Source organism: Drosophila obscura, unplaced genomic scaffold (genome assembly GCF_018151105.1).
Source record: "Drosophila obscura isolate BZ-5 IFL unplaced genomic scaffold, ASM1815110v1 contig_25, whole genome shotgun sequence".
NCBI classification, from domain to species: domain Eukaryota; kingdom Metazoa; phylum Arthropoda; class Insecta; order Diptera; family Drosophilidae; genus Drosophila; species Drosophila obscura.
This window is the reverse complement of record NW_024542812.1, coordinates 3,617,995-3,644,884: the sequence shown is the minus strand read 5'-3', so window position 1 is coordinate 3,644,884 and position 26,890 is coordinate 3,617,995. Positions and strand designations below refer to the sequence as shown.

The following is a 26,890-nucleotide window of genomic DNA, read 5'->3' as shown; positions in this document are numbered from 1 at the left end:
AAAATACCACACAAAAATCATCATTTTTGCATTTCAATGCTGTTTTATCAAGTCATCGATTTATGTTGTATGTGTTTCTGGGGGGGGGGGCCGCCCGGGCGCCCGCGCCCGGCACGATTCGTAAAAAGAAGTAGAATATAATCGCAAATTGGAATTTTGATCGATCGTAAGCACAGTTAATTTTCTTCTCGCCTTTAAATAATTCTTTAAACGCCTCCAAATTAATTTTTAGTTTTTTGTCAGTTAGAAAAACTATTCTAATTTTTTAAATGCTCTATATTTCCCAGACGGTAAGCTGAAATCACAAAGTGTTTGGGCTCAACTTCTAGCTGTTTTAATTATCTTTTCAAAACAGCAAAGTTCTTTACAACCAGACGTAGGATACTAGGGTTATGTGAAAAAAACAATCGCTACCTCTGAAAAAAGCTTTACAAAAAAGTACCAGACTTAAAAAATTCTTCAAAAAAAGTTCTGCCATAGAAAAAAAAAAAATTATCATCAAACCATTTCTAAGCCCTAAATCTTTAAGAAAAAGTTTGTTTTGTTCCTTGAGGAATACTCATACCCTAAATAAATAAATAACTCCTATCCCAAAAATAAATCCTTTTTCGCTCTCCTACCTAATCCTACTTCTAAAATTGCTTCTTTACAATGATAGCGAGGATCTTCAGTCACCGAAAATGACTTTCCCAATACTGATTCCAATCCAAAACTATTACGTCAACAAAACAAATCTTTCTTTCAGGCTTAACTAATTTGGCGAGACGAGAGACAACTGCAACTGCAGCAGGTGAGCGAACCAATCCGTTTCCCTCGCTATTATTTGCCGCTTTCTTTGTTTTTCTCTCTGGAGTGGCAACTCCTCTTACTGTTCCTTTCCAGATCTCAACGATGCTGATGCCCTTCACGGCATCACACGGACAACAACTCGACAGACCCACGATGTCTCTTCCTTTCTTCAGACTCTATCCGTGGACTCCTCGAGTCGGACAACGATTTTTCGAATGCCCATCTGCCACCTCACGTACCACAACTCGCGAAATCCACTCGTCTACTTCTTCTATCCTACTCCCCTCAACGGCTACTTTGGCTCGGGCTTATTCCCGGCTCACGGACCAGCTTAATTTCGTTTCTCGCAGGCTCAGTCCTAAGATGGGTATCTCAAATCCCTCGATCAAAACCGCTACCTTCCGTTTTAAAATTGGGCGTCATTTGTTATGATCCGCCTTTTTGCCGCATTGGTATATCGCTCCCAGCTAGCTCACGGGGAAGTCAGGGAACGAAGACGCTGATGGGACTGTGGATACAGGGGCATCAGTGAGCCTGCTGGAAAAAAGTGGATTGGAGTTAATCGAAGGATTAAAACTGAAGCTTTAGGACGAGAAACCCTTCTCAATACAAACAGCGGGCGGCACACCTCATCAGATTCTGGGCCATGTGACGGCAGTGATGACATATGAGGACCAGAAGCAAACAATGGAATTGTTCCTGTGTCCCTCGTTGAAGCAGGCACTCTATCTGTGGGTCGATTTCTGGCGACAGTTCGGATAAGCTCCGCATATAGTCGGCCTAGAACGGGAAGAGGCACAGCAGATTCGGTTGGACCAGGGGAAAGAGAGGTTTCGGTGTTTTGACAAGCACGGACTGGGAAGAACGACGTTGAAAGGCACGAAATACGCCTCGTCGAGGGATCCGTACCCGTGAAGGAACGCTTTTACCCGATGTCCCCGGCTGTGCAGGAGCTGTTGTTTGCGGAAGTCGACGAAATATTGCGTCTTGGGGTTATCAAACTGAGCGAAAGCCCGTGGAGCATTCGGGTGACTCTGGTCCGGAAGCCTAGGAAAAATCGACTATGTTTAGATGCAAGGAAACTAAATACTTTGACCGTCAAGGATGCTTACCAATTGCAGAGTACAGAGTCAATCCTGAGCCACTTAGAGGACACCGTCTTCATCAGCAGCATCGATCTGAAGCATGCGTTTTGGCAGATAGATCTGGAGCCGGAGAGTAGGACTTATACAGCATTTACGGTGCCAGGGAGGCCACGACCAGTTTAAATTGATGACTTTCGGCTTGTGCAACGCAGCCCAGCGGTTGTGTCGGTTGATGGACCGCGTAATTCCACAGCGACTCCAAAGCCATGTATTCGTATACTTGGAAGACCTGTTGGTGATTTCCCGGACATTTGAGGAGCATGTGAAGCTGCTGCACGAAGTGGCAACGTGCCCGGAGACTGGAATAAGACAATAAGAAAGAAGAAGTCAAAGTTCTGTTATAAGTACCTGAAGTACCTGGGATATGTCGTGGGCGACGGCGCACTGAGGACCGATCCGTAGAAGTGCAGGTGATCGCTCAGATACCGATGCCGAGAAATGTAAGGCAGAGCAGGAGATTTTTGGGTACAGCGGGCTGGTATCGGCGGTTCATCCGTAATTTTTCGGCACTCTCAGCTCCTCTTACAGACTGAAGCAAGCGAGTCTTTTGAAGAGCTAAAACAAGCACTTACCAGCGCTCGAGTGTTACACCACCCAGACTTCAAAAGGTACTTCTTCATATGTGATGCAAGCCATGTAGGAATTGGGGTGGTTCTTTTCCAGAAGCATGAGGAAGGTTCGAACCCCCCCTCGCATTTTTTCGGCGAAGATGAGTGACGCGCAGCTGAACTACAGCGTGACGGAGAAGGAGTGTTTGGTAGCAGTGAAAGCCATAGAAAAATTCCGGGCATATGTGGAGCTGATGCCATTCACGGTGATCACAGACCACGCGAGCTTACAGTGGCTGATGAGGTTTAAAGCCCTGGATGGTAGGCTAGCGAAGTGGTCTCTAGCTCTGCAGGCTTATGACTTTGGAATAGAGCATCGAAAGGGGAATAACGTCGTCGCGGATATGCTGTCTCTTTCGTTCGACGTAGAAGCTATAGACTTCTTGGAGTTCGAGACCACAGCCTTCGAGGACGAGGTTTATCTGAAGATGATAGAATCGGTTCAGAAGGATCAAGACATGTTCCCAGACCTGAAGGTGGAGGATGAGTTACTGCTTAGGCGCACGCAATTTAACCGACCAGAGCTGGAGGAGTTCCAGTGGAAACTGTGGATTCCAGAGGACCTGACGAAGACGTTGATCCAGCAGGCACACGACAGCGATGTGGCAATGCACGGAGGTGTGGCAGTATTATTACTGGCCCCGGATGGCTGTGTAGGTGAAGGCATATGTCGCAGGGTGTGGTACCTGTAAAGAGACGTAACACACGGCGCAAGTTAATCGTCCATTGATGGGGGCCGAGACCGTTACCGAGAGACCAATGCATATATATATATATATATATATAACATATACCTCGACTTTCTGGGTCCACATCCTAGGACACGAGGTGAGAATGTGGTCATGCTAATAGTCCTCGACCACATGTCCAAGTATGTCAGGTTGAAGGCCTTGTCCAAAGCCACTTCATCGGCCGTGATCCGATTCCTGCAAGAGGTCTTCCCTCAGTTTGGCGTTCCAGAAACGGTTCACACTGACAATGAGAAACAATTCGTGTCAGCCGAGTTTACCCAAATTCCTAGGAAAAGGAGCATAACGCATATAAGGTCGGGGAACTATGCACCTCAGGCGAGCGTGGCGGAACGCGTTAATCAAACTGTCCTCGCAGCAATCCGCACGTATGTCAGCGAAGCAGCCGGAGATATAGTGTGCGGCCAGAAGCACCATACATACGAGTATCGGGACGTCACTGTACTTCGTACTGTTCAGACAGCATATGTTCATCAGCGGGCGGGACTACAAATTGGCGCGGAGACTGGGAGCGTTGAACGATGCGCAAATATTACTGATGGCGAGACACGATCAGCAGGAGATCATCCGCAAGGAAGTCCGCAAGAACTCGCATATGGCCTACGAGAGATCAAAGAAGCAGTATGATCGGAGCACGAGATATTCGGTACTTATCTGGACAGGAAGTATACAAGCGAAATTTCATGTTAAGCAGCTTCAAGAACAACGTTAAAGCCAAGTTCGGCTCAAAGTATATTAAGTGCAGAGTGGTCCGTGGAATCGGAAACAACCTGTACGAGCTGGAGACGTTACAAGGGGCACGGTTAGGAGTGCTCCATGCGAAGGATCTCAAACAATAGCCCGGTCATCTCCGTCGGTGGAACATGAGCCTCTCGATCTCAGGGTGTGGGCGATGGCCTACGTTTGGGCTTATAAAATCCAGAAGCCGCCTTGGTTTTGCACTCCCGACGGCAAGACTTGCAAACTGTACTGTGGTTTTATGGACGGCTTGGGATGAACTCGATAGGTGATAGGTTTTGAGAAGGAGAAGAGATAGCGACCTCTGTTGTGAATCCTGGGAGGCTGGAGCAGGGTTGCACTGGAGGAAAGAGGAAACGAGACCATGAAAGGGGAAAAGTTTTAAGCGAGGCACACGTGTGTTGACCAAAAAGAAAAAATAATTTAAAACAAAAAAATAAAAGGAGAAAACACAGTGACCACGAAGGCAACGGGAACGAAGACCGGACACGACGAGGAAACAACGGTGACGACAACGGCAGCAGCAGACACGGCCGACACCAGGCCGGAGAGCCCCTGGAGGAGGACTTTGAGGAGCACGGGTCTGCAGTCCAACAGACGGCAGCCGGATCTACACCACCACAATGGGGACACACCTCGTACACATCACATTAACCAAAACCCGCACATACACATATCCATTAACAAAATCCCAAACGAACACCTTTCCCAGCACAATTCAGTCACACGCACATATCAGTAAGTTACAAAAAAAAAAAAAAGGAAGACTGGAAAAAGAAAGAGTTAAAAGCAGATATAGAATAAAGTCTATTTTAGTTTGGAAAAAATGTAAGCGGTGACTATTTCCCCCCAAACAACACACCCCTCCCCTATTTATTTATTGCACTAAGAAGACTCTTTTTAGTTTAAGATCATTTATTTACTTTAATTTTCAGCTGGTTCATGTCCCTTGTTGTCGATGAAATGGCAACTGGGGCGGAATAGATTTCGAGAGCGGGGAGAAGGGCGAAACCAAGATACAAAAAATGGGATCGCAGATTTTTGGTAACGCTCATTGCTGCCCCGCTAAAGAGAGTGCCAACGAAGCCGAGACCATGGAGAAAGTTTGATTAGTGTTTTGTTGTATGTTTAAGTAAAATTTTTGTTAGATCCGTCCCCTGATTACACTACTCGACAAAATCGAACTTTTTTTTTCCTCAAGGATCCAAACCGACTTTTTCTGATGGATATGGGGATTTAAAATTTTTTAAAGAATTATGGTTTTTTTTCTATGGCAGAACTTTTTTTTGAAGAATTTTTGAAGTCTGGTAAGTCGGAACAAAGCAAACGAAAAAGGGTTGTACATTTGGTACCTGATCGCGATCCCAATTCCCAATGGGCAGTTGAGCTCGCAACCTTCCAAAAGGAATTTTTTGTTCATTTTTTCCATATTTTAGGTTTAGTTAACGAATTTTAGCTCCAAAGTCTCTCCATAGATTTTAATGAGCGATACCTTAAACGACGCCAAATTAATGCACCTATACACATAAAAATAGAAGACACAGGATATAATTTTTTTTCGACTTTTCCTAAGTTTTTAAAGTCAAAATTTCGTAAAAAATACCGCACAAAAATCATAATTTTTGCATTTCAATGCTTTATATTTCCCAGACGGTAAGCTGTAATCACAAAGTGTTTGGGCTTAACTTCTAGCTGTTTTAATTATCTTTTCAAAATAGCAAAGTTCTTTACAACCAGACGTAAGATACTAGAGCTATGTGAAAAAAACAAGCGCTACCTCTGAAAAAAGCTTAAAAAAAAAAAACCAGTTTTCAAAAATTCTTCAAAAAAAAGTTCTGCCATAGAAAAAAAAAAATTTTATCAAACCATTTCTAAGCCCCAAATCTTTAAGAAAAAGTTCGTTTTGTTCCTTGAGGAAAAATCGTGTTGACTAGTGTTATCGGGTCGGAAACACCCCTGACTACCCCGTGAGCTAGCTGGGAGCGATATAACAGGGCGGCAAAAGGGCGAATCATAACATATTTTATACCCGTACTCAAAAAGAGTTTAGGAGTATATTAGATTTGTGGTAAAAATGGATGTGTGCAACGCAGAGAAGGAAACGTTTCCGACACCATAAATTATATATATTCTTGATCAGCATCAATAGCCGAGTCGATATAGCCATGTCCGTCTGTACTTCTTAATGAACGCCTAGATCTCAGAGACTATAAGAGCTAGAGCTACCAAATTCCAGACTCATGTGATATCACACTGCTACAAGTGAATTTCAAAATTTCGCCACGCCCCCTTCCGCCGTCTGAAAAGAAGAAAATCTGTGCCAGCCACAATTTTAAAGATACGATTGAATTTAAAACGCAGTATCATAGAGAATGTCCATATCTGCAATGGCCGAATCTGAATCAGATCGGATCATAATTATATCCAGAATAAAGAAATTAATTTTCAGTTGCTTCCCCCACCTCCTCCAGCAAGAGACCACGCTCTCATTCTCTTTCTCGCACGCACACTCTGCCTCGTTATGTACGCGAGCACCCGCTGGTGGTGAAGGTGTAGAATATAAATGGTACATGTAGAATCTACATGTTAGATGTAGAATATACATTGTAGATGTAGATAACAGATGTAGCAAAAAAATGTAATTGGTGGCCGATGGATAGCTAAGACCTGAACGTCCGACTGGACCACCGTCAGGTGGAGACACCTTTAGAGCGACGGTATATGTGCGGAACCGAATTAGAATATTAAATTATGGAGGCTGAATGACAGCGATGATATTTTAAAGGCAGTCGAACTGAATACTCCCCTGACGCCAAACGTGAAAGTTGGTTTACAAAATGCGCCTCACAAAATACTTCTTTCTTCGTACTCAAAAACAAACTACGAAAAGTTTGATCCTACCTTGCATTCATCCCAGCTTCCTGATCCGGAGAAGTTTGAGTTGCCAAAAGCGACGAGCTTTCTGCCTTCTGTCCACCGCCAGATACGATCCACCCAAGCCGGGTCTTCTCCAGAAGAGACAATGCAACTGTGAGCTTGATTTACCCTAAGCAGAGAAGGTCATAAAATATTCTCGCGTCAATGAGAAGATCTACCCGCTGAGGATTGAAAAAGGCAGGCTGAATATTGGAGAGAATGTTCCAATCAGCTGCATCAGCCAGACTTGGTTGGCTATCGGTAACTGTGGGGCCGATGAGAGCATTGAGTGTGGTCGAATAATCCGAAGTGCGAGTATGCATGCAAGTGCACACGGTGGATCCCTCAGTGGAAACGCAAGTATCGACAAGATTAGAGACAAGGGCAGGAGTTTGAGTTCTTCTAAGCTGAAGCTGCTGGCCGAACCTGGATGTGACGAGATGCAGCTGTGATCTTGAATCTAGAATGGCGGAATAAAAAGCCAGATCGATTTGCTGATTTTTGTGTGGTATTTTTAACAAAAATAAGTTCTGCCATAGAAAAAAAAAATATCATCAAACCATTTCTAAGCCCTAAATCTTTAAGAAAAAGTTGGTTTTGTTCCTTGAGGAAAACTCGTGTCGAGTAGTGTAGGTTGAAAAGATATGTCAAAGGTTTGCATGAGGACTGCGCACAGTGCGAAGGAGAAAGAGAATGAGTAGCGTGGTCGCTGCCAGGAGGGGGCGGGGGAAAAACTGAAAATTTATTTATTCATTCTGGCTATAATTATGATCCGATCTGATTGAGATTCGGCAATCTGGTAGATATGATCATTCTCTATCGTATCGTTTATTTAAAAATGTGCCTGCCACATATTTTCGTTCTTTGTGGGGGCGGAACGGACGGACGGACGGACAGACAGACATAGCTATATCGACTCGGCTATTGATGCTGATCAGGAATATATATACTTTATGGGGTCGGAAACGTTTCCTTCTCTGCGTTACACACATCCACTTTTACCACAAATCTAATATACCCCTTAACCCCTTTTTTGAGTACGGGTATAAAACGCCTCGTTGTAGAATATATATTTATATTGAAAACATTGACTGGATTTAGTAGAGGCAGTCAGAAATGACCTCAACCTTCCTGGCTTCAGTGTTTTCAAAACAGATATCCATTATATTATCTCCTCCTCGTCAAGGTTGTCCTCATCATCATCATCCATGTCCAGCAACATGATAAGCTTCTGCAAGAATATGTTTTGCTGCTAAATCACATTCCCATCCATTGCAATGTTATTTCTATTCATTTTCATTATAAATGTGAACAAATTTTCACTGCACGGAATTGTGAGCATCTGCTGCTTCTCATGGATGGTGGATGGTCTCTGTGTGAATCGGTGTTTCAAATCTTTCAAAAATTCCCACCATTACCCCGGGATGGGCTCAGTGTGCAGAGGAGACATACGGTTGTCACTGAAGTGTACGGTCGCGTTTTAAAACCATCCAGTGAGTGTGCCAAGTTGCAGGCGAAGATCACCCTAAAAAACAGGGAAAGAGTGAGAGAGAGGAACGCGAAGGGCAGGGGTACGTACCGAGCCAAGCCTACGCGCCAGGGGAAGATCTCCGAGCGCTTTTACCAGGCGGCAAGGCGGAGCTCCATCCCAGGAGGAGGGGCGGAGGGGACTTTGTTCACTGTCCTCGCTCTCTCCTGAGTTTCTCCTTTACGGGGCACAACAACAAATAATTTCCATGCGCAATTTCTGCATTTTTCTTTCCTCGCCGGCTTACCAAACAGCTGACTGCTTCGGACAGTGCTAGAAAGCGGAAAAAAACCCCCAGCTGGCACATATCGGCTACCACTCCACCGTAGCAAGCAGAAGCTGTCAGGGTGCAACAATTTGCAAATTTGCAAAGCCTTGCATACCCCCAGGGTGAGTGCGAGGCAAAAATAGAAGTGCATACTTCGAGGCTGCACAGGCGGCACGTGGGAAAAGGTCTCGGATCCGACCATCCTCCGATCCCCCGCCCAGGCGGTGTCCCGGTCAGCGGGACGTCGGGGACCGGGGAGGGGCGGTATATCCCCCATCGTGAAGCCAAGGGGAAATCTGTGGCCAGCGCGGGAGCCACCTTGTGCAGACCAAGAAGTAGAAGAGATGGAAACAGCGAACCCGTTCGCGGGCAGCTCGCTCATCCGTTCTCCAGCATCCACGTCAACTCCAGCAGCGGGACTGAGAACGGACCCGGACCCTAGGGAGACCCCTAAGAGGACGAGGGACCCCGCAAGCCCAGGGAGCTCGCAGAGATCGACGCCTCCAAAAAAGTGCAAGGCATCGCAGGAAGCTACCGATCAGCAAAATTTTGCGGAGCTGGGTAGACTTCTGGAGGAGATCACGTCTCGGATGCTGGACAAGAGCACGCGCCATATAAATGAGGCGACCAGAACCTTGTTCGTGAGCATAAAGGCGCTGCATTTGGCCATACAGGATGCAAACCAGGCAGCCGCAGCGGGCAGCAGCGACATTCAGGAGGGCGCAGCGGGCGTAGTCCGGTGCTCGAAATGCTCACAGAGCGTTCAGAGCGCGGACAAGGAGCAGCAGACAACGACCATCTGGAAGACGGATGCCGCATCGCAAACCGAGCCGTGGCGAAGGCTTAGCCAGCCTGTTGTGTCGGATGGCCCCGCTGGGGGGCAGGCTCCAACGCTTATGCGCCCAGCAGGCCACAAAGGCGCACCCATGAAGAAACAGAAGAAGGCCCAGATAAAGCCACACGAGGAGAAGGCGGCGCACAATGCCCCCAGCCAACAAGAGAGCCTCGGAAACCGTGAAAGCGGGTGGAGTTTAGTGGCTAAAAAGCCGAGGACAGCACGTCGCGCACGCCCAGACGCTGTCATAGTACAAGCGGGCGGGAGGTCGTACAGCGAGGTGCTGGCCATGGTGACCAGAAGGGAGGACAAGCAGCTGGCTGACCTGGGAAGCTGCGTCAGCAAGGTACGCCGAACCCTCAACGGCAACCTACTGCTGGAGGTGGCCAAAGGCAGCGCAGAGAGTGCGGAGGCCATGAAGGACAGCATCGCGCGGGTCCTCGGCGACGCAGCGACGGTGCGTGCCATGACGGAGGACTCCAAGGTGGTCGTGCTGGAGATACGCGACCTCGACTCCCTCGCAACGGAGCGGGAGATCTGCGGCGCCATCGCGAGCCAGCACAAAATCGAGGAGGGCCAAATACGAGTGCGGAGCTTGCGACGAGGCTACTCGGAGTCACAGTTGGCGGTGGTCAGCTTGCCCTTTTCCGTGGGCAAAGCCGTTTTGGAGCGCGGCGAGAGGGTCTCCCAAGATGCTACAGGTGCCTGGAACCCGGGCATATTGCAAGTAATTGCAAGAGCTCGGTGGACAGGAGCGGCTGCTGCATCAAATGCGGTGGACAGGGGCACAAGGCAGCCGAGTGCAGCAAGGAGCCATCGTGCTTTATCTGCTCAGCAGCTGGGATGAAGGAGACAAGGCATCAGGCAGGCAGTAGGAGCTTCCCAGCCGCAAGCAGCGGGGTCAAGAACGCCAGATCCTCATGCAGTTGATTCAACTAAATTTGAATCACTGCAGAGCGGCGCAGGATCTCCTGGCGCAGACGGTGCGTGAGCTGGGCTCGGAGGTGGCAATCCTCAGCGAACCCTACAAGGTGGGGAGCAGCAGCGTGTGGGCCACGGACAGCACGGGCAAAGCTTCCCTGTGGCTCTGCGGAGTGAATGCTCCACAGATGCGCGACGCCAAGTCAGCAGAAGGATTCGTCCGGGCGAACGTTGGAGGTACGTGGCTGTACAGCTGCTACCTGGCGCCCAGTCTCTCGCTGGAGAGCTTCAGCAGGATCCTGGACGATCTGTGCAGCGACCTGAGAGGACGGAGCAACGTCGTGGTCGGGGGCGACTTCAATGCCTACCAATGCCAGAGGTCGCACGGTGCTAGAGGCTTTCGCCACGCTGGACATCGTCCTGCTAAACGAAGGGTCCCGGCAAACCTTCAGCAGGGCAGGCACGGGGTCAGTCATTGACATCACATACGCCAGCAGCGCGCTGGCACGCCACGCTCGTTGGAAGGTCAGCGAGGTCTACACCGCCAGCGACCACGAGGCAATCCAGTGCTCGGTGGGCGTGCCTGGGCGAGGGGCAGAACCTCCCCCCCAAAGGAAGGCGTACCGGCAGGACACGCTGAGGCCGCAGATCTTCGCAGACGCACTGGGGAGCTTCTCGGCGACAGAAGCGGATGGAGCCAATGAGAGGGCCAACAAACTGGCCTCCGCATTGGAGGGCGCATGCGACCAAAGCATGCTCCCGAGGCGGACATTCCGGTCGCACCAAGTGCCGGTGTTCTGGTGGAGCGAGGAGATCGCTGAACTCCGCAGAACATGCCTCCGCGCCAGAAGGCTTCTGCAACGGGCTAGGGGCACTTCGCGCCTGGACAGCTGCAGCGAGCGCTACAAGGCGGCAAGAAAGGAGCTGAAGACAGCCATCAGGAGCAGCAAGAGGGAATGCTTCCTCAAGCTGTGCGATGCAGTTGAAGAAGATCCCTGGGGACGTGCGTACCAGATGGTGGTGAAGAGGATCAACGCGGGAGGCAAAGCCCCAACTGATCCCGAGGAGCTGGTGGGGATAGTTAGCGCCCTGTTCCCACGAGGGCAACGGGTCGTGAGCTCTCCACGGTCGGAGTTAAGACGAGGCGAGATATCCGAGGTCACGGAAGACGAGGTACGGCGTGCGGGCAGACGCCTAAAGCCCAAGAAGGCACCGGGCCCAGATGCGATCCCCAACAGGGCGCTAAAGCTGGCGCTAGCGCTGCTCCCGACGGAGGTTGCTGGCCTGTTTAACCAGTGCCTACAGGAGGGCACGTTCCCCGAGAGGTGGAAGAGGCAGCGGCTGCTACTTCTGGCCAAGCCGGGCAAGCCGCCAGGAGAGGCCTCCTCCTACAGGCCCATCTGTCTGCTGGACACCATCGGGAAGGTCTTCGAGAAGGTGGTTGCAACGAGGCTGAGTGCAGCCATCGAAGCGGCTGGCGGTCTCTCCCCGGGCCAATACGGCTTCAGGAAGGGGAAGTCAACGCTGGACGCCATCTCAAGAGTGGTAGAAACGGCAAAGGAGGCATGCGCGGGAACCAGGTGGAGAGGTGGAAGCAAGTCCTACTGTCTGGTGGTGACGCTGGATGTAAGGAACGCCTTCAACTCTGCCGATTGGGGCCGAACGCTGGAGGCCCTCAGAAGCTTCAACATCCCGGGGTACCTGCTGAATATAGCGTACAGCTATTTCAGCGCCAGGGTACTCACGATGGACACGAGTCTGGGTTCCAGAGCATACGAAGTCTCAGCCGGAGTCCCGCAGGGCTCCGTTTTGGGACCCCTGCTCTGGAACGCCATGTACGATGGAATTTTGAGGTTGCCGATGCCAGCCAGCACAAGCTTGGTAGGCTTCGCGGACGATGTCGCGATAGTGGTGGTCGCAAAGGACCTTGCCGCCGTGGAAAACCTCGCCAACGAGGCTATCCAAGCCGTGGAATCGTGGCTAGCGGTAGCAGGCCTCGAGCTGGCGGCCCACAAGACGGAGGCTGTGCTCATATCGAGCCGGAAAGCGGTGGAGACTGCCATCGTGCAAGTCGGAGGGACCACGATCACCTCCCAAAGGTCGATTAAATACCTGGGTGTCCACATAGACACGAGGCTATCCTTCAAGGAGCACCTGGAGTACATCAACAAGAAGGCCAGCGGAACCGTAGGATCGCTCTCGAGGTTGCTGCTCAACACCAGAGGCCCAAAACAGGCAACGAGGAAGCTGCTGACGAGCGTTGTAACGGCGCAAATGCTCTACGCCGCGCCGTGTGGGCGAAGGCCGCAACGGTGAAAAGCTATATGCGGGGGCTGGAGGCCACGTATCGGCTATGCGCCATCAGGATCGCATGCGCGTTCCGGACCATCTCGGACGAGGCAGCGCTGGTCATCGCCGGGCATATTCCTCTAGGGGAGCTGATCCGGGAGCGCAGGGAAATTTACGACGCCCTGCAGGACGACGAAGCAGGAATCAGCAAGGCAGAGCTGAAGGCTGCCGCTAGAAGGAGCAGCATGGAAAAATGGCAGAGGAGGTGGGACAGCTCCCAAAAAGGGCGCTGGACGCACTCCTCATCCCACACATCTCGTCCTGGGTCGGAAGGAAGCACGGGCAGGTAGACCACTACCTAACCCAGGCGCTGAGCGGGCATGGCTGCTTCCGTAGCTACCTCAAGCGCTTTGGGCACGATACGGAGGACTGGTGCCCGGAGTGCGGCTCTGGCATAGTGGAGGACGCTCAGCACGTCCTCTTCGAGTGCCACCGGTTCGCATACGAGCGACAGGAGCTTGAAGCCATTGCAGGGTCTGCAATATGCGTCAACAACCTGGTGCCGCTGATGCTGGCAGACCAGAGGATCTGGGAAGCTGCCGCGGTGTTCGCCGCGAGCGTTATGAAAACGCTCAGGGCCATGGAGAGAAGGCGGAAGGAGCAAACGGAGTAGGTGTCTCCGCGCGGGCGAAGCAATGCCTTGCGGCAGTACCGCTAGTCGCACGACCCCTACCCCATCTGTCCCCCAACTGTTCGTATCACATTGTATTGTTCTTAGGTATAAGCACTATTGAGGAAACCATTAAATGAATACAAAAAAAAAAAAAAAAAACCACAAATCTAATATACCCCTTAACCCTTTTTTGAGTACGGGTATAAAACGCCTCGTTGTAGAATATATATTTATATTGAAAACATTGACTGGATTTAGTAGAGGCAGTCAGAAATGACCACAACCTTCCTGGCTTCAGTGTTTTCAAAACAGATATCCATTATATTATCTCCTCCTCGTCAAGGTTGTCCTCATCATCATCATCCATGTCCAGCAACATGATAAGCTTCTGCAAGAATATGTTTTGCTGCTAAATCACATTCCCATCCATTGCAATGTTATTTCTATTCATTTTCATTATAAATGTGAACAAATTTTCACTGCACGGAATTGTGAGCATCTGCTGCTTCTCATGGATGGTAGATGGTCTCTGTGTGAATCGGTGTTTCAAATCTTTCAAAAATTCCCACCATTACCCCGGGATGGGCTCAGTGTGCAGAGCGCTTAAGTTAGTCGTAGAAAAAGGCTTGGTGTGATTTTTATGCACAACCTGATCAATGGTGACGTAGATAGCCCTGACTTATTGAGCCGCATAAGCTTTACGATTCCTATTAGATCTACTAGAAACTTTATTCCTTTGTTCCTTCCGCTTTGTAGATCAAATTATTCCTTGCACGAGCCATTTAGGGTCCTATGCTCGGACTTCAATTCCCTCTACCATATAATATCAACCACTAATTCCCTTCTAATTCCTCTTCTTAAATCACTAATACTAACATACCTTTCCCGTAATTATTACAATTTCTTAGCTATCTTTGCATTTTTAGCTCTTTGAGTTGTGTTTAGCTCTAATTTCCCTCGAATTTTAGTCTAACACCTATCTTTCCTGCATGCTCTCGAACGGTTCGGTAGCACGCGTCGCGCGTCATGCGGCAGCACCCCTCGTTCGGTTGGGCGGGAGAAGGGGCTGCGTTTCTGCCTGGGATCCGCGCATAAAAGGCTTCGACTTGGTGTCGCATGGGCCACTTGATGGTGCATTCATTGCATATCAACGTCCAGACATTGTAAAAAACAACTGTATAGAAACCCCCGGAACAAAAACTGTGAAAAGTTTAAAAAGCCTCAAAGCTCGCGACTCGCCCCGGCACAGTGGAAGACATAGAAACGTCCCTAGAGCTCCTATTCACGCGTACCACGCAACCTCCCACCATCGAGAACAAACGAGAAGGAACGTGTGACTCGCTTCTATGGACGCGACTATACTTCTATACCCGTAACTCTGTCAGTATATAAAGTTGTGAGCTTATGATTTATGTAGAATTTTAAAATATATTAAATTTTAGATTTTTTTTCTACATCTATTATCTACATCTACAATGTCAATTCCACATATATAATGTAAATTATATTATTATTATTATTATATTATTCTACATCTTCTCGGCAAAGTCGCGTGGTCTCCTGCCGGAGGAGGTGGGGGAAGCAACTGAAAATTAATTTCTGTATTCATACTATAATAATGATCCGATCTGATTTAGATTCGGCAATCTGGTAGATATGGTCATTCTCTAGTTTTATCGTATCTTTAAAATTGTGGCTGCCACAGATTTCCGTTCTTTGTGGGGGCGGAAGGGGGCGGCGCAAAATTTTGAAATACACTTGTAGCAGTCCAATATCACATGAGTCTGGATAGAAAATGTGGTTGCACTAGCTCTTATTGTCTCTGAGATCTAGGCGCTCATCAAGACGGACAGACGGACATGGCTATATCGACTCGGCTATTGATGCTGATCAAGAATATATACACTTTATGGGGTCGAAAACGTTCCCTTCTCTGCGTTGCACACATCCACTTTTACCACACCTCTTAACTCTTTTTGAGTACGGGTATAAGAAAAGTCATTTTGGGCCACAGCGGAAATGTCGTGTCGACTAGTGCTATCATTTTTAATTTCGATGAATTCATAGACATTAAATTCATTTAGTCTGCTAGTATAGATATAAAAATATAAAATAATAAAAAAAATATTAATATGTATATACCAGCCTCGCGGGACTGCCGTGAAGCATTGCGAAAAGCTTCAGGGCTCCAGGTCTAAAGCTTGACTCTATGCCCTTGATGTAGCTTTTGGTGCTCGTTGCCTGAACCAATAGGATTAACGGCTTTGCTACGTTGAAGAGAAGTATCCTGCTCGTCGACTTCGTGCCTCTATTGCTTAGCATCATGCGGGATACCGCCATAACGACGCCATGTGCTTTCCGGTGGAGATACACCGGTAGGTTCTCTCTGAATGATAGCCGGGTGTCAAGCATGACTCCGATGACGATGTGACGATGCAGGCTCCTTCTACAGTTATACTCGCCGTCTCAACCTGTATCCTGCTGCTACCAACCACCTATGGTTCTGATGGCCTCGTTTATAGCACTTTCCGTTTCTGCGATTGTTTTCTTGACGTCAGCGACGTCATCAGCAAATCCCACAATCTCTTCTCCGGCTTGAAAGTCTAGGCTCAAGATTTCAGCATACATGGTATTGATTGTCACGGATTGGTGTTGCTTTATTTAGCCTTCTGATGATAATGCTTTCCAGCACCTTGCCTGCACTGTCGAAGAGGCAGATGGGAATGTATGTCGATGGATTCTCTGAGTCTTTCGCTGGTTTTGTAATCAGCACCAGCATTAGCTGTTTCTATCTCCCAGGGAAGAGTGTCTGAAAACATACTTCTGGCCAGTTTGAGAGCCCGATTTGAAATGCCGTCAGGTCCTGGTGCTTTGCTGTTTGTCACTATCTGCGGTACTTTGACCATCTCTTGTGTTGCTACCGGCGCTCCTGTTTACCTCTCTGTCCTGCGCTGGAAATAGGTTCCTGACGATCGTTTCCAGTTTTCCACTATCTGTTGGCGCGGGTTATTTGAATCCGCTTGTCTTCGTCATGATCACTTTGTAGGCTTTGCCCCAGAGATCGTTTTCTGCTTCGTTCCAGAGCTCTAGGAAGAATTTGCTTCTTTTGATATCTTTCTTCAGCTTCTCCCTCTTTTGGGTGTATGCCACTCTGAGGGCTTGGAAGTTTTCTGCTCCGGGGGTCTATGGTATGCTTGTCTGGCGCCTATGCATTTACGGCGGGCCTCCTCTATAAAATGGTTCCACCACTAGATCGGCGTATGGCCCTTTTTATTTATTTATTTATTTATTGAAAGAGGATCAGCAACTATCTGCTAATATAAACTATGATTAAAATTAAAGGAAAAAAAAGAGGATATAAGAAATAATTAATAACTAGAGGATTGCAGGTGCAGGTATATGTTACTGGCTATAATTTTAAGGGATAATTCAGGGGATAGGGTATGATAAAGATTATTATAATTAGAGCATAAAATTCTAAAAGGGTCGTGTTGAGCGTAATTAGACCTACAGAAGGGTAAACAAAAAGGACGAAAGGTACGGGTAGGTCTAAGGGGAAGTCAAGCTGGCCAAGTAATGATTCTGAGTCAACAAGCCCAACTAGGAGCTTGTGTAGAAACATAACGCCGTTACAAATTCTGCGATGGCGCAATGAAGGGAGGTCTAAAAGTTGTAGCCTCGATTTATAAGGTGGCAAGATTCTATCTAAGTCCCAGTTAAAGTTACGTAATGCAAAAACTAAAATTTTTTTAGACCGATTCGAGAATGGACTGTTGCTCCTTGTAATGTGGACTCCACACACAAGAACAATATTCCAGAATCGGACGAACCAAGAAGACGTACAGTGTTTTGGTGACATACGGGTCGTCAAATTCCTTGGACCAACGCCTTATAAACGCTAGAACACCCTTAGCTTTATTTACATTTACAGCTATATGGCTACTAAAACACAGTCTATGATCGAAAAGAACTGAGCTCGAAATTCGTTCGAGAGCATGATTCGCTTCCGCTTTATTTCGCAGATATATGGCTATTGAAACACAGTCTATGATCGAAAAGAACTACAAAGTCATTTAAACTCAATATTCTTTCGACGGAATGATTTCCAGAGCGTACGAGAAAAAATGTGGAGCGCGACGGTAAAAAGTCATAAGTTTGCATTTAGAAAGTTTCAGAAAAAGGAGATTTTTTGAACACCAAATTAGCAACTCATTTAGATCGAGTTGAAGGCGTTTGTGCAGGAACCAATCAGAGTGGGAGGGATAGATTTTAACATCGCGTACATTAGTGTAGAAGAGTATGATATAACTTGAGGAAGGTCATTCAAAAATAAGATAAACAGAAGTTAGAAAGATATGACGAGATCCAGTAAGGAATATTATTGGGGAAACCAATCAAAGAAAGCTTGTGAATGAGCAGAGAATGGTTCACGGAGTCAAAAGCCTTGCTTAAATCCGTGAAAATTACGTTTGTTTGCAGTGAGCTTTGCAATCCTCGGTTAATTGCAGAAGAGAACGCGGGAAGGTTTGTCGATGTTGATCGATGTTTAAAAAACCGTGTTGCGATGGAGATATCAGACTACTGCATAGGTGTTGCGATTGCCTGGTAACAAGGAACTCAAGCAGCTTTGGAATGGCGAAAAGCTTTGCAATACCTCGATAGTTCTCAATGTGAGAACTTGAACCCTTTTTGTGGAGCGGAATGATGTAGGATTCGTTCCAAATCACTGGAAGACATGACCGTTCCAATGATAGCACTACACGAAAAAATCCAACTTTTTTATATCTATAAATTTTTTTAAAGAATTATGGTTTTTTTCTATTACAGAATTTTTTTTTGAAGAATTTTTAGTTCTGGTATTTTTTGTAAAGCTTTTTTCAGAAGTAGCGCTAAAAGTCTTTACGATTTTGAAAAGATAATTAAAACAGCTACAAGGAAGCGTATGAGAAATATAAAGCATTGAATTGGAAAAATGCTGATTTTTGTGTGGTATTTTTAACAAAAGTAAGTTCTGCCATAGAAAAAAAAAATTATCATCAAACCATTTCTAAGCCCTAAATCTTTAAGAAAAAGTTGGTTTTGTTCCTTGAGGAAAACTCGTGTCGAGTAGTGTAATTGGATGCTCTTCCGCCAGTGTGACATGAAGTTGTCAGAAAATTGTAAAAGCACTGTGGACTGGCTTGCAGTCTAGATTGGACTTGAAGTCAGTTTGGTTTAATTCGACTACTAACACAGATTAAAAATTGACTTTGAAATTTTTGTAGGGTCTACATATAATATTGGATGAGTATGAATACATATGTATGGTACATGTAGTTTTAAACTAAACCTGATTTTCTCTCTCTCTTACTATATACACATACATGTGTATTTTTTTGCATACATGTTTCTATGTACATTTGTATATGTCAGTAAAGTTGTGGATTTTATCATAAACTTGCTTAGTTGATTTCGAATTTTCGTTGCGGATAGTGGATTGTCGTTAAAATATACATATATACATGTCCACATATTTAGATATCACGAGCGAATTGGAATTTATTGACATAATTATGGATTCGAAAATATAGTTGTATGTATGTACATATGTTTATATGTACTTGTTGACTCCTTTTGCAAAACAATGCACGTACCGATTTAAGTATTAGTCATAAACATTGACCGATTAAGACTGCATTCATTTCTCTTTTTGAACTGAAGGTTGTTAATACAGATGTAATTGTTAACGTATGTACATATGTCTTTGTGCAAAATTATTTCCTTGCAACAGCAAAATTAAATTATGTGAAATTTTAATATCAACTTATATACATAAATACATACATACATATGTTTAAGTTAATACGAAAAAAAGTTTATGTAGATATGTACATCACTTTACTTTTGTGTTTGTTAATATATACGTACGCATTTCAATCTGTTCAAATGAGTATGAGCATGTATGTACATATGTGCCCACATATGTACGTATGTGTCTATGTACATACCAATGTATGTATGTTATTTTGATAAATACATAAGGAAAATTAATAAAAAATTGAAAATTACTGATTTACCTTTGTTCAATAACGTATGTACATAGATATATTTACATCCAAATTAAAATATTTTTTAAATCCATATCATGTCTTCTTGATTAACTAAGCAATATCTACATATGTTAAATCCTTTTCTACTTTTAGTTTGTGAAATATCTTGAACTTTTCTCAAAATTTTTTTATTTGTTTTATTTAAACACTTTGATTAGATTTAATTTGAAAACAAAACAAAACATAATCTGCAGTAAACCAGTTAAATATAAATAAAATATTGATAAACACGCGATTTACTCGATTTACTCTTTAGTAAAAGATTAAAAATTTAATATTAATTATGCTATTTATTATTAATTGTAACATCATTATGTTAAGCCTACAATCAGGTCGTCTATTTTACATGGTAACATTTTATACACATATGTACATTTGTTTTTATATAGAAATCGCTTTTTCATCGCTCTTTGTGAATCGAAAGTTTCTCATATGTTTCATAAGACATTGCGGTATAATTGAGAACATAATGAACAGTAACATTTCGCTGGACAATACATCTGATCAGGACTATTCAGAATTTCTTAACGAGTATTTATTGCAAGCCAATTCCCCTAGCAACGAGCCTGAAGTTAATTACGAAGGTGTGTGTTTTTAATATAAGATATTGACATGTTCTTACGATTCCATCTCGTCTTTTTTCATAGATGGTGAAATGGAGGCGGAATGGTTGGTTTCTGCCGGATACCCCGAATTGACGAAGCCGTTTGAACAAGTACGTATATTATACGCTTAAGGAACATATTGCAAAATTGTTCTGATGTTTGAAACGCACAAAAGTTTTCTGAAAACTATAGCGCCCTAAAACTGAAAGCCCAAAAAAAACGTGCCACAGAGATATCGATTTATGGGTGACTGTTTTTCGAACATCAAGTGTTTCTAAACTGGAGAAATCATAATAATAGGGCTTAATAAGAGTAGTTTCTTACAAGTAATCCCGGTTAAGAAGACATGGTCTACATATGGAATATCGAATTTTTTGTTACGAGTAAGCTCTCAATCACATTAAGCCGTTCACTGAGCCGAAGGAGAAAAAAAGTTTTCAAAATTCAGCTTTCAGCTCAGTTTTTTTTTAAAGCTTTCGATGAAATTCCAGGAGCCGCTTTGTGTTCGGTACAGTATACTTATAAAATCTTTAAGTTAATCCTATCACTTAATTCAGTGTCATATCAGAGGAACCTATTAAAACGTTTCTACTCGATCTTCATTAGTTTTTTAAAGATCTTAGGGTCTCATTTCGACGAACAGATAGACATGGGTATTTCGACATACATACATAGCTATTGATGCTTATCAAGAATACTAAATATAACGAGAAGGAGCGTGTGAGTCGCCTCTTTGAATACGACTCTACTTTTAAACCCGTCAGTATATACATTTTTGAGCTTATGATTTATGTAGAAAATAAAAAATATTTCTTCTCCGCCAGCGGACGCTTGCTTACAAAACGGGGCAGAGTGTGCGAGCGAAAAAGAGAATGAGTAGCGGGTCTCTTGCTGGAGGAGGTGGGGGAAGAAACTGAAAATGAATTTCTTTATTCTGGCTATAATTATGATCCGATCTAATTCAGATTCGGCAATCTGGTAGATATGGCCATACTGCGTTTTTAGTTGTCTCGTATGTTCAAAATTCTGGCTGCCACAGATTTTCGTCCTTAATGGGGGCGGAATACACTTGTAGCAATGTGATATCACATGAGTCTGAAAACAAGATTTGGTTGCTCTAGCTCCTATAGTCTCCGAGAAATAGGCGCTCATCACGGACGGACAGACAGACATGGCTATATCGACTCGGCTATTAATGCTGATCACGAATATATATACTTTATGAGGTCGGAAACGATTCCTTCTCTGATTTGCACACATCTACTTTTACCACAAATACAATATACCCCATAACTAATTGGCTTCCAATTAAAATTACCGGTAATCCAACCTTCAGTCGTAGAACGTGTTGTGGCATGCCTGACAAATCTAGTGAGCTTACAACTTCGTTCTCATCGTAAGCTGCATCGATCAATTTATAGGATACCAATTCGAATGGCAACAACTGCTCTAAATGAAATTATAATAACAGAAATACCATTTGACCCATGTTTATAGTTAAGCGCCTGAATGGGGACATTCTTTGTCCATATCATCAATCAGCCCCTTCTGATGAGCGTAATATTCAATATCTGGCTCTTATTCGAGTGCGAGACGAAGGAACTAAGCGTATGTAAAGGCTCCATGGCGTTTTTGTTAATTTTCCTGATATTGCCAACAATGTACCGGAGCTAATGTCTCCGTTTCAATAGTCTTTGGTCATTTCGTTGCATTATTTGTTAGACCCTCCAACCTGGCCCTCTTGTGTCTTGCGGGCATTTTTCACTGTATAAACACATACAAATAAACAAAATTTACAAAAACGTAAAAAAAAAACAAAAGACAATGGTACATTATGCCACAAAACACAAATATAAATATGTCACAAAACGCAGTGAAAAATAAATCATAGAAATAATTGATCCCAAAACACTAAAATCGCTATTAAAAGTTAATGGGGTGTGATATGAAGGTTAAAAATACTTTACCAAATATTCGCAGGCCTACTTCATATACAACATAAGAATAAGAATCGGTCGAGCCGTTTGGGAGAAGTTCAAAAACAAACACCATGACAGGAGATTTTCTTAAACTCTCTTAAATGATATATTATTCTGTTGTGAAAATACAGGGACTGGAACTACGCACTACTGAACTTGAACATGTACTCGCTACACTTTCAAAACCACATGCTGACGTCATTAAACAACGCGTTCGGGCTTTGAATCAAACAGTACGCGGGCGCACAAAAAATCGATCTAAGCGAAAGCCTGATATTCGTGATGTATTTCGCGATTTTGATGTAAGTATAATTTTATAAATTTGTTAAAATTTGTTATTTTGTGCAATTCAAATATATGAAAAGGAGTCTAGTACGGGCACACGCTCTCGAAGTGCAACACCAGACTCACTGGATTCCATACAAGGCGAGGAAGTTTGGGGCAACGCTTCTATGTAAGTTAAATGATAGAATCTTGCTACATGAAATTTTATGGACATTTTTCTTAGTCCCAGTTTTGTAAGTGTTTTTGAAAACAACAGTGGCAATGACATTGTTCAACCATATGTAGCAAAACAGTTAAAGCAGAAGTTACGACGGACACCAAGTGCGCCGCTTAAAAGTTCCACATCTACAGATTTATTCCGTGGATCGCACGTGCGCTGTGACATACCTATGCACTCAGCAGATGGCGTCGAGTTACTTGGTTACTCGCGGATTGGCACTATACACTTACCACGAAATCGATCCGGTTCGGACCCATCTTGCTCGGTTGGGTAAGTTATGGCTAAAGCCTTCAATTGAACATACTAATTCTTTAAACCTGGTGAATCTTTTGTAGGCGCTCCCGTGGTCAGCTACTGCGAGACTCGCAAAGTGAAAACACATCTTCCGGAGATTCTAGCGACGAGTGCACCTTGAATACGAATATCTCTTCAAAAAAAGTAATAGACCAGGTGCAGGTGAAATCTCTCAGTTTTCAAAATTCACCGCTTTCGCGGGAAGGTCTAAGCTTCGAAAGTATTTGTCGCGATACCTCTAGTCCAGATGGAGAAGAATCATTAGATAGTCATGAAGTTGATTTAAAATTTTGCTCAGATATCGATTCGATAAGTGAGCCCGATCTTAAACGCCTTCAACCCATTTTTTGGTTAGAGTTGGCCACAATATTCGATCGCAACCAGGTGTCCTTAGATAAACGAAAACCATTTAAACGTCGTCGTAAAGAGGAGGGTAGTCTTTTTGGAGTATCCCTAAATGCTCTTATACGTCGTGATCAGCAAGTTACCGGTAAGGATTCGACATTAGTTCCACTGTTTTTAGAAAATTTGCTTGCCGAACTGATAAGACGTGGCGCCAGGGAAGAGGGTATACTACGAATAGCTGGACACAAAAATAAGGTGATTCCGCAAATTCTGTATACGTTATATAAATAATACTTACACATATTATTCCATATATTACAGACTGAAATACTTTACAACGAATTAGAATCAAGCTTTTATCAAAAGCCAGGAAAATATTCACAACTTCTTGGCACTGCTACAGTTCATGAACTTAGCGCTCTGCTTAAACGTTGGCTGCGGGAGCTTCCTCAGCCGTTGCTTACAAATGAACTTATTCAGCTATTTTATCAATGTCACAAACTTCCATCGATGGATCAAAAGAGAGCTTTATCGATTGTTTGCCAGCTGCTACCACACGAAAACCGAAACACCCTACGTTCGCTGCTACGATTTTTAAATTATATTACTGAACTTAAGGATACAAACAAAATGAATCTACATAACGTTTCCACGATTATTGCTCCATCTTTCTTTCCGCCACGGTTTATACATCCGATAGACAAAAATAGTATTGAAGAGCAAGTGAAGATGGCAGCACAGTGCAGTCGATTGACTAATGTTTTAATAATGCGTGCCGAAAAACTTTTTCAGGTAGCGAATAATCTAATTATGGAATCCAAGTGCAAGAAGGCACGATTGGTATGCTTTGTATGTTTGTTTTAAATTTTTAACTAATTTAATTATTTATTCGCAGGGGAAAAAAGGCATGTCGCGGCGAGTAAAACCGGTTGTGTCATTAGTACATTCAATGACACCAAACCCGTTACTTATGGAGAACCACATTAAAGACAATAGCGGTAACAACACAATTGATTCAAGCGTTCTTGCCGAAAAGTCGAGCACTCATAATCACCTGCATCGTTTTGTTGTCTAAGATACAAATACCTGGGTTTAATGGGTGCGGAATTTCTTGAATGCATTTAATTCTATATAAATACTTATATTTATTTAAGTTTTGTATTTAAATAAGTTGCACACAAATTTCATTAAGCTTTAAATAAAATTAAAAAGGGTTAACAATATTATTAAGAATAATATTAAAATGTTTTTTGAAGCCACTTTTAAGTCAAATATCCTGATTTGTTACAAAAGAAAGGTATATATGACAATCATTTGTACCCTAAAAGTAAGAACTGTAATACAAATTTTGATTACTTTTTTTGTTATTGTTACATATGTACATATACATATAACACGATAATTAACTTTTCGTACTTGGAAAAATCCGCAAGGAGTATTTTATTTATTTGTGGTGTGATGTAAAGTTTTACTGGCATGGATAGGAAAAAAAACAAAACATTAATTTCATATCAGTTTTACTTTGCAGTACCTGTGGGTATATATACAAACATACAGTGCTACTTGTTTGTTTTGCCGTTCCTGCCATCTTTAGATGATCGTCTCCCGTTACGCATCTGGTAGTGCTTGCTATAGTCTGCTCTTGTCTCGTAACGATTCCCTTCCTCGCTCATATTTTAAATCTTAATCCTTCTACGTGGCCACTGCAACGACATGCTCTAACAAAAACCTATGTTGGACCGTTATTTTTCAAGAATTTACGTGCAGAAACTATTTGGCATTTATTTTTTAATGGAATTTCCAAGTTTCATTTCTGCCCATATAAAATTTATACATAATCATGTATGCTTTTGAATAAAATGTAAACCTTGTCAAAATGTTCACACTTTGTAGTTTGAAGTTCCCCGATAAACACTAATGCTATGAAGATTGAATTAAATAGTTATTTTTTATAATTGACGTACACTCCCTGCTAAGTGTCGGCATAACACATATTATCCTTTGTCGCCGATCAGGCGCAGATGTGAGTAATAAACGGAACTCGCAAATAAACCTCGACGCTTTCAGGGTGTCCGAAAAAATAGTTCTTTTATGGACGTTATTACCACATGCGCTCAAACAATTTTTTCGTCTTAACCGAAAGCACGAAACAGAGAACACAAGCGAAGGCAACTATACCGGTCAGTGGAAGATCAGATGTGTTGGTTTTATTTCTTTTTACTCGAAGAGTATAGGGCTATATTAGATTTGTGGTAAAAGTGGATGTGAATAACGCAGAGAAGGAAACGTTTCCGACCCCATAAAGTATATATATTCTTGATCAGCATCAATAGCCGAGTCTATATGGCCATGTCTGTCTGTCCGTCTTGTTGAGCGCCTAGATCTCAGAGACTAACCAAATTTGGTTTCCAGACTCATGTGATATCACACTGCTGCAAGTGTATTTCAAAATTTTGCCCCGCCCCCACAAATAACGAAAATCTGTGACAGGCACAATTTTAAAGATACGATAAAACGCAGTATGGTAGAGAATGACCATATCTACCAGATTGCCGAATCTGAATCAGATCGGATCATAATTATAGCCAGAATGAAGAAATGAATTTTAAGTTTCTTCCCCCGCCACCATCTAGCTAGAGACACGCTGCTCATTCTCTTTCCCGCTCGCACACTCTGCCGCGTTTTGGCGGCTTGGCCAATGTACGCTCTATCTGTCGTTTAGTATAACTCTTTATCTCTTAATATTTGATTACAATGTCTGGTCGCGTGTCGTCGTAGTTGCTGAAGCTGCTAACTTGTCGAGAGTTCGTTGCTGGAGCTGCCATCTCGTCTCGAGGTTGTTGCTGGCCCTGCCAGAGGGCCGCGATCCGGGTTGCCACAGTACTCCCCCTAGATAAGTGCCAAATATTTAGGTTTGATTTTTCTTTGCATATGTCCGCGGCACATTCGACTGCTGATCTTCCGTAGGGCTGGTCTCGTCGTTTGCTATAAATGCTGGCTTAAGCCGGTCGATTGAAATGGCTGTCTCCTTTCCATTAATCCGAATCAGGAAAACCCGGTCTGATGACTTGGATATAATCTGGTATGGTCCCATGTACGGCGGCTCCAAGGGTTGTTTCACCGCATCAGTTCGGACGAAGACATGTGAGCAATTTTGAATGTTTTTAAGCAGGAAGAGTTTATGTGTGCTGTGATGCGAAGTTGGAGTTGGCTTCACCATTCTTTTCCGGAACTGACTGGCAAAGTCGAGTGGGTTCGAAGGCGCGTCTAGGTCGTAAAAGAATTCGTTTGGAAGGCGTAGAGTACAACCATATAACATTTCTGCTGCTGATGCCTTAATGTCCTCCTTGAAGCATGTGCGGAGGCCCAGCATGACGGTCGGAAGCAGCTTGGTCCATGGTGTATCCGGTTGGCACATCAAAGAGGCTTTCATAGACCTGTGCCAACGCTCGATCATGCCATTTGACTGGGGGTGGTATGGCGTCGTGTGAATGTGCTCGCTTCCCAGCATATTGGCCAGTGATTTGAAGAGTGCCGACTCGAATTGAGCTCCTTGATCGGTTGTAATAGTCAATGGGCAGCCGAAAAGTGAAATCCAGCGCGAACATAGTGCC

General features: G+C 44.3%; 3 protein-coding genes across 6 annotated transcripts; 1 reads left to right on the top strand and 2 right to left on the bottom strand.

Annotated features, from left to right (window-relative positions):
• Nucleotides 1-570: 570 nt before the first annotated feature.
• On the bottom strand, nucleotides 571-2,642 carry LOC121404585. 2 transcript variants are annotated; one of them, XR_005968086.1, is made up of 3 exons: nucleotides 1,902-2,220; nucleotides 1,404-1,836; nucleotides 571-1,323 (listed from the first exon to the last, which is right to left on the bottom strand). XR_005968086.1 is itself a non-coding variant. In XM_041594271.1 (3 exons), exons 2-3 carry the CDS (start codon nucleotides 1,961-1,963, stop codon nucleotides 1,515-1,517), a joined length of 384 nt encoding a protein of 127 aa, XP_041450205.1. In that variant the 5' UTR covers nucleotides 1,964-2,233; nucleotides 2,507-2,642; the 3' UTR covers nucleotides 571-1,514. The 2 variants fall into 2 exon arrangements, 1 of the variants encoding a protein (XP_041450205.1); XM_041594271.1 differs by adding an exon at nucleotides 2,507-2,642 and having other exon boundaries at nucleotides 571-1,836; nucleotides 1,902-2,233.
• An 11-nt stretch (nucleotides 2,643-2,653) lies between these two features.
• On the bottom strand, nucleotides 2,654-19,276 carry LOC121404586. The gene is made up of 5 exons (XM_041594273.1): nucleotides 19,093-19,276; nucleotides 3,605-4,369; nucleotides 3,337-3,514; nucleotides 3,035-3,228; nucleotides 2,654-2,964 (listed from the first exon to the last, which is right to left on the bottom strand). Exons 3-5 carry the CDS (start codon nucleotides 3,405-3,407, stop codon nucleotides 2,915-2,917), a joined length of 315 nt encoding a protein of 104 aa, XP_041450207.1. The 5' UTR covers nucleotides 3,408-3,514; nucleotides 3,605-4,369; nucleotides 19,093-19,276; the 3' UTR covers nucleotides 2,654-2,914.
• Nucleotides 18,890-25,105, top strand: LOC111077306 (rho GTPase-activating protein conundrum). Of its 3 annotated transcripts, none has more exons than XM_022371524.2 (9): nucleotides 18,890-19,031; nucleotides 19,938-20,132; nucleotides 20,196-20,263; nucleotides 22,264-22,434; nucleotides 22,501-22,586; nucleotides 22,641-22,907; nucleotides 22,973-23,531; nucleotides 23,598-24,116; nucleotides 24,172-25,105. In XM_022371524.2, the coding sequence occupies exons 2-9, from the start codon at nucleotides 20,018-20,020 to the stop codon at nucleotides 24,349-24,351; spliced, it is 1,965 nt and encodes a 654-aa protein (XP_022227216.1). In that variant the 5' UTR covers nucleotides 18,890-19,031; nucleotides 19,938-20,017; the 3' UTR covers nucleotides 24,352-25,105. The 3 variants fall into 3 exon arrangements, with proteins under 3 accessions (XP_022227216.1, XP_022227214.1, XP_022227215.1); XM_022371522.2 differs by having other exon boundaries at nucleotides 22,498-22,586; nucleotides 24,172-25,103; XM_022371523.2 differs by having other exon boundaries at nucleotides 18,890-19,035; nucleotides 22,498-22,586; nucleotides 24,172-25,103.
• The last annotated feature ends 1,785 nt before the right edge of the window (nucleotides 25,106-26,890 follow it).

Excerpts from the sequence above, each read along its gene's own strand:
- LOC121404585 (XM_041594271.1), bottom strand. The coding sequence starts at position 1,963 with ATGCTGCTGATGAAGACGGTGTCCTCTAAGTGGCTCAGGATTGACTCT. Across the intron at positions 1,837-1,901 it reads GACTCTGTACTCTGCAATTG|GCTTCCGGACCAGAGTCACC; the intron begins GTAAGCATCCTT and ends GATTTTTCCTAG.
- LOC121404586 (XM_041594273.1), bottom strand. The coding sequence starts at position 3,407 with ATGTGGTCGAGGACTATTAGCATGACCACATTCTCACCTCGTGTCCTA. Across the intron at positions 3,229-3,336 it reads TGTGGACCCAGAAAGTCGAG|GTACCACACCCTGCGACATA; the intron begins GTATATGTTATA and ends GTCTCTTTACAG. Across the intron at positions 2,965-3,034 it reads AAATTGCGTGCGCCTAAGCA|ATAAACCTCGTCCTCGAAGG; the intron begins GTAACTCATCCT and ends TATCATCTTCAG.
- LOC111077306 (XM_022371522.2), top strand. The coding sequence starts at position 20,018 with ATGAACAGTAACATTTCGCTGGACAATACATCTGATCAGGACTATTCA. Across the intron at positions 22,435-22,497 it reads ATGTATTTCGCGATTTTGAT|GAGTCTAGTACGGGCACACG; the intron begins GTAAGTATAATT and ends ATATATGAAAAG. Across the intron at positions 22,908-22,972 it reads GACCCATCTTGCTCGGTTGG|GCGCTCCCGTGGTCAGCTAC; the intron begins GTAAGTTATGGC and ends AATCTTTTGTAG.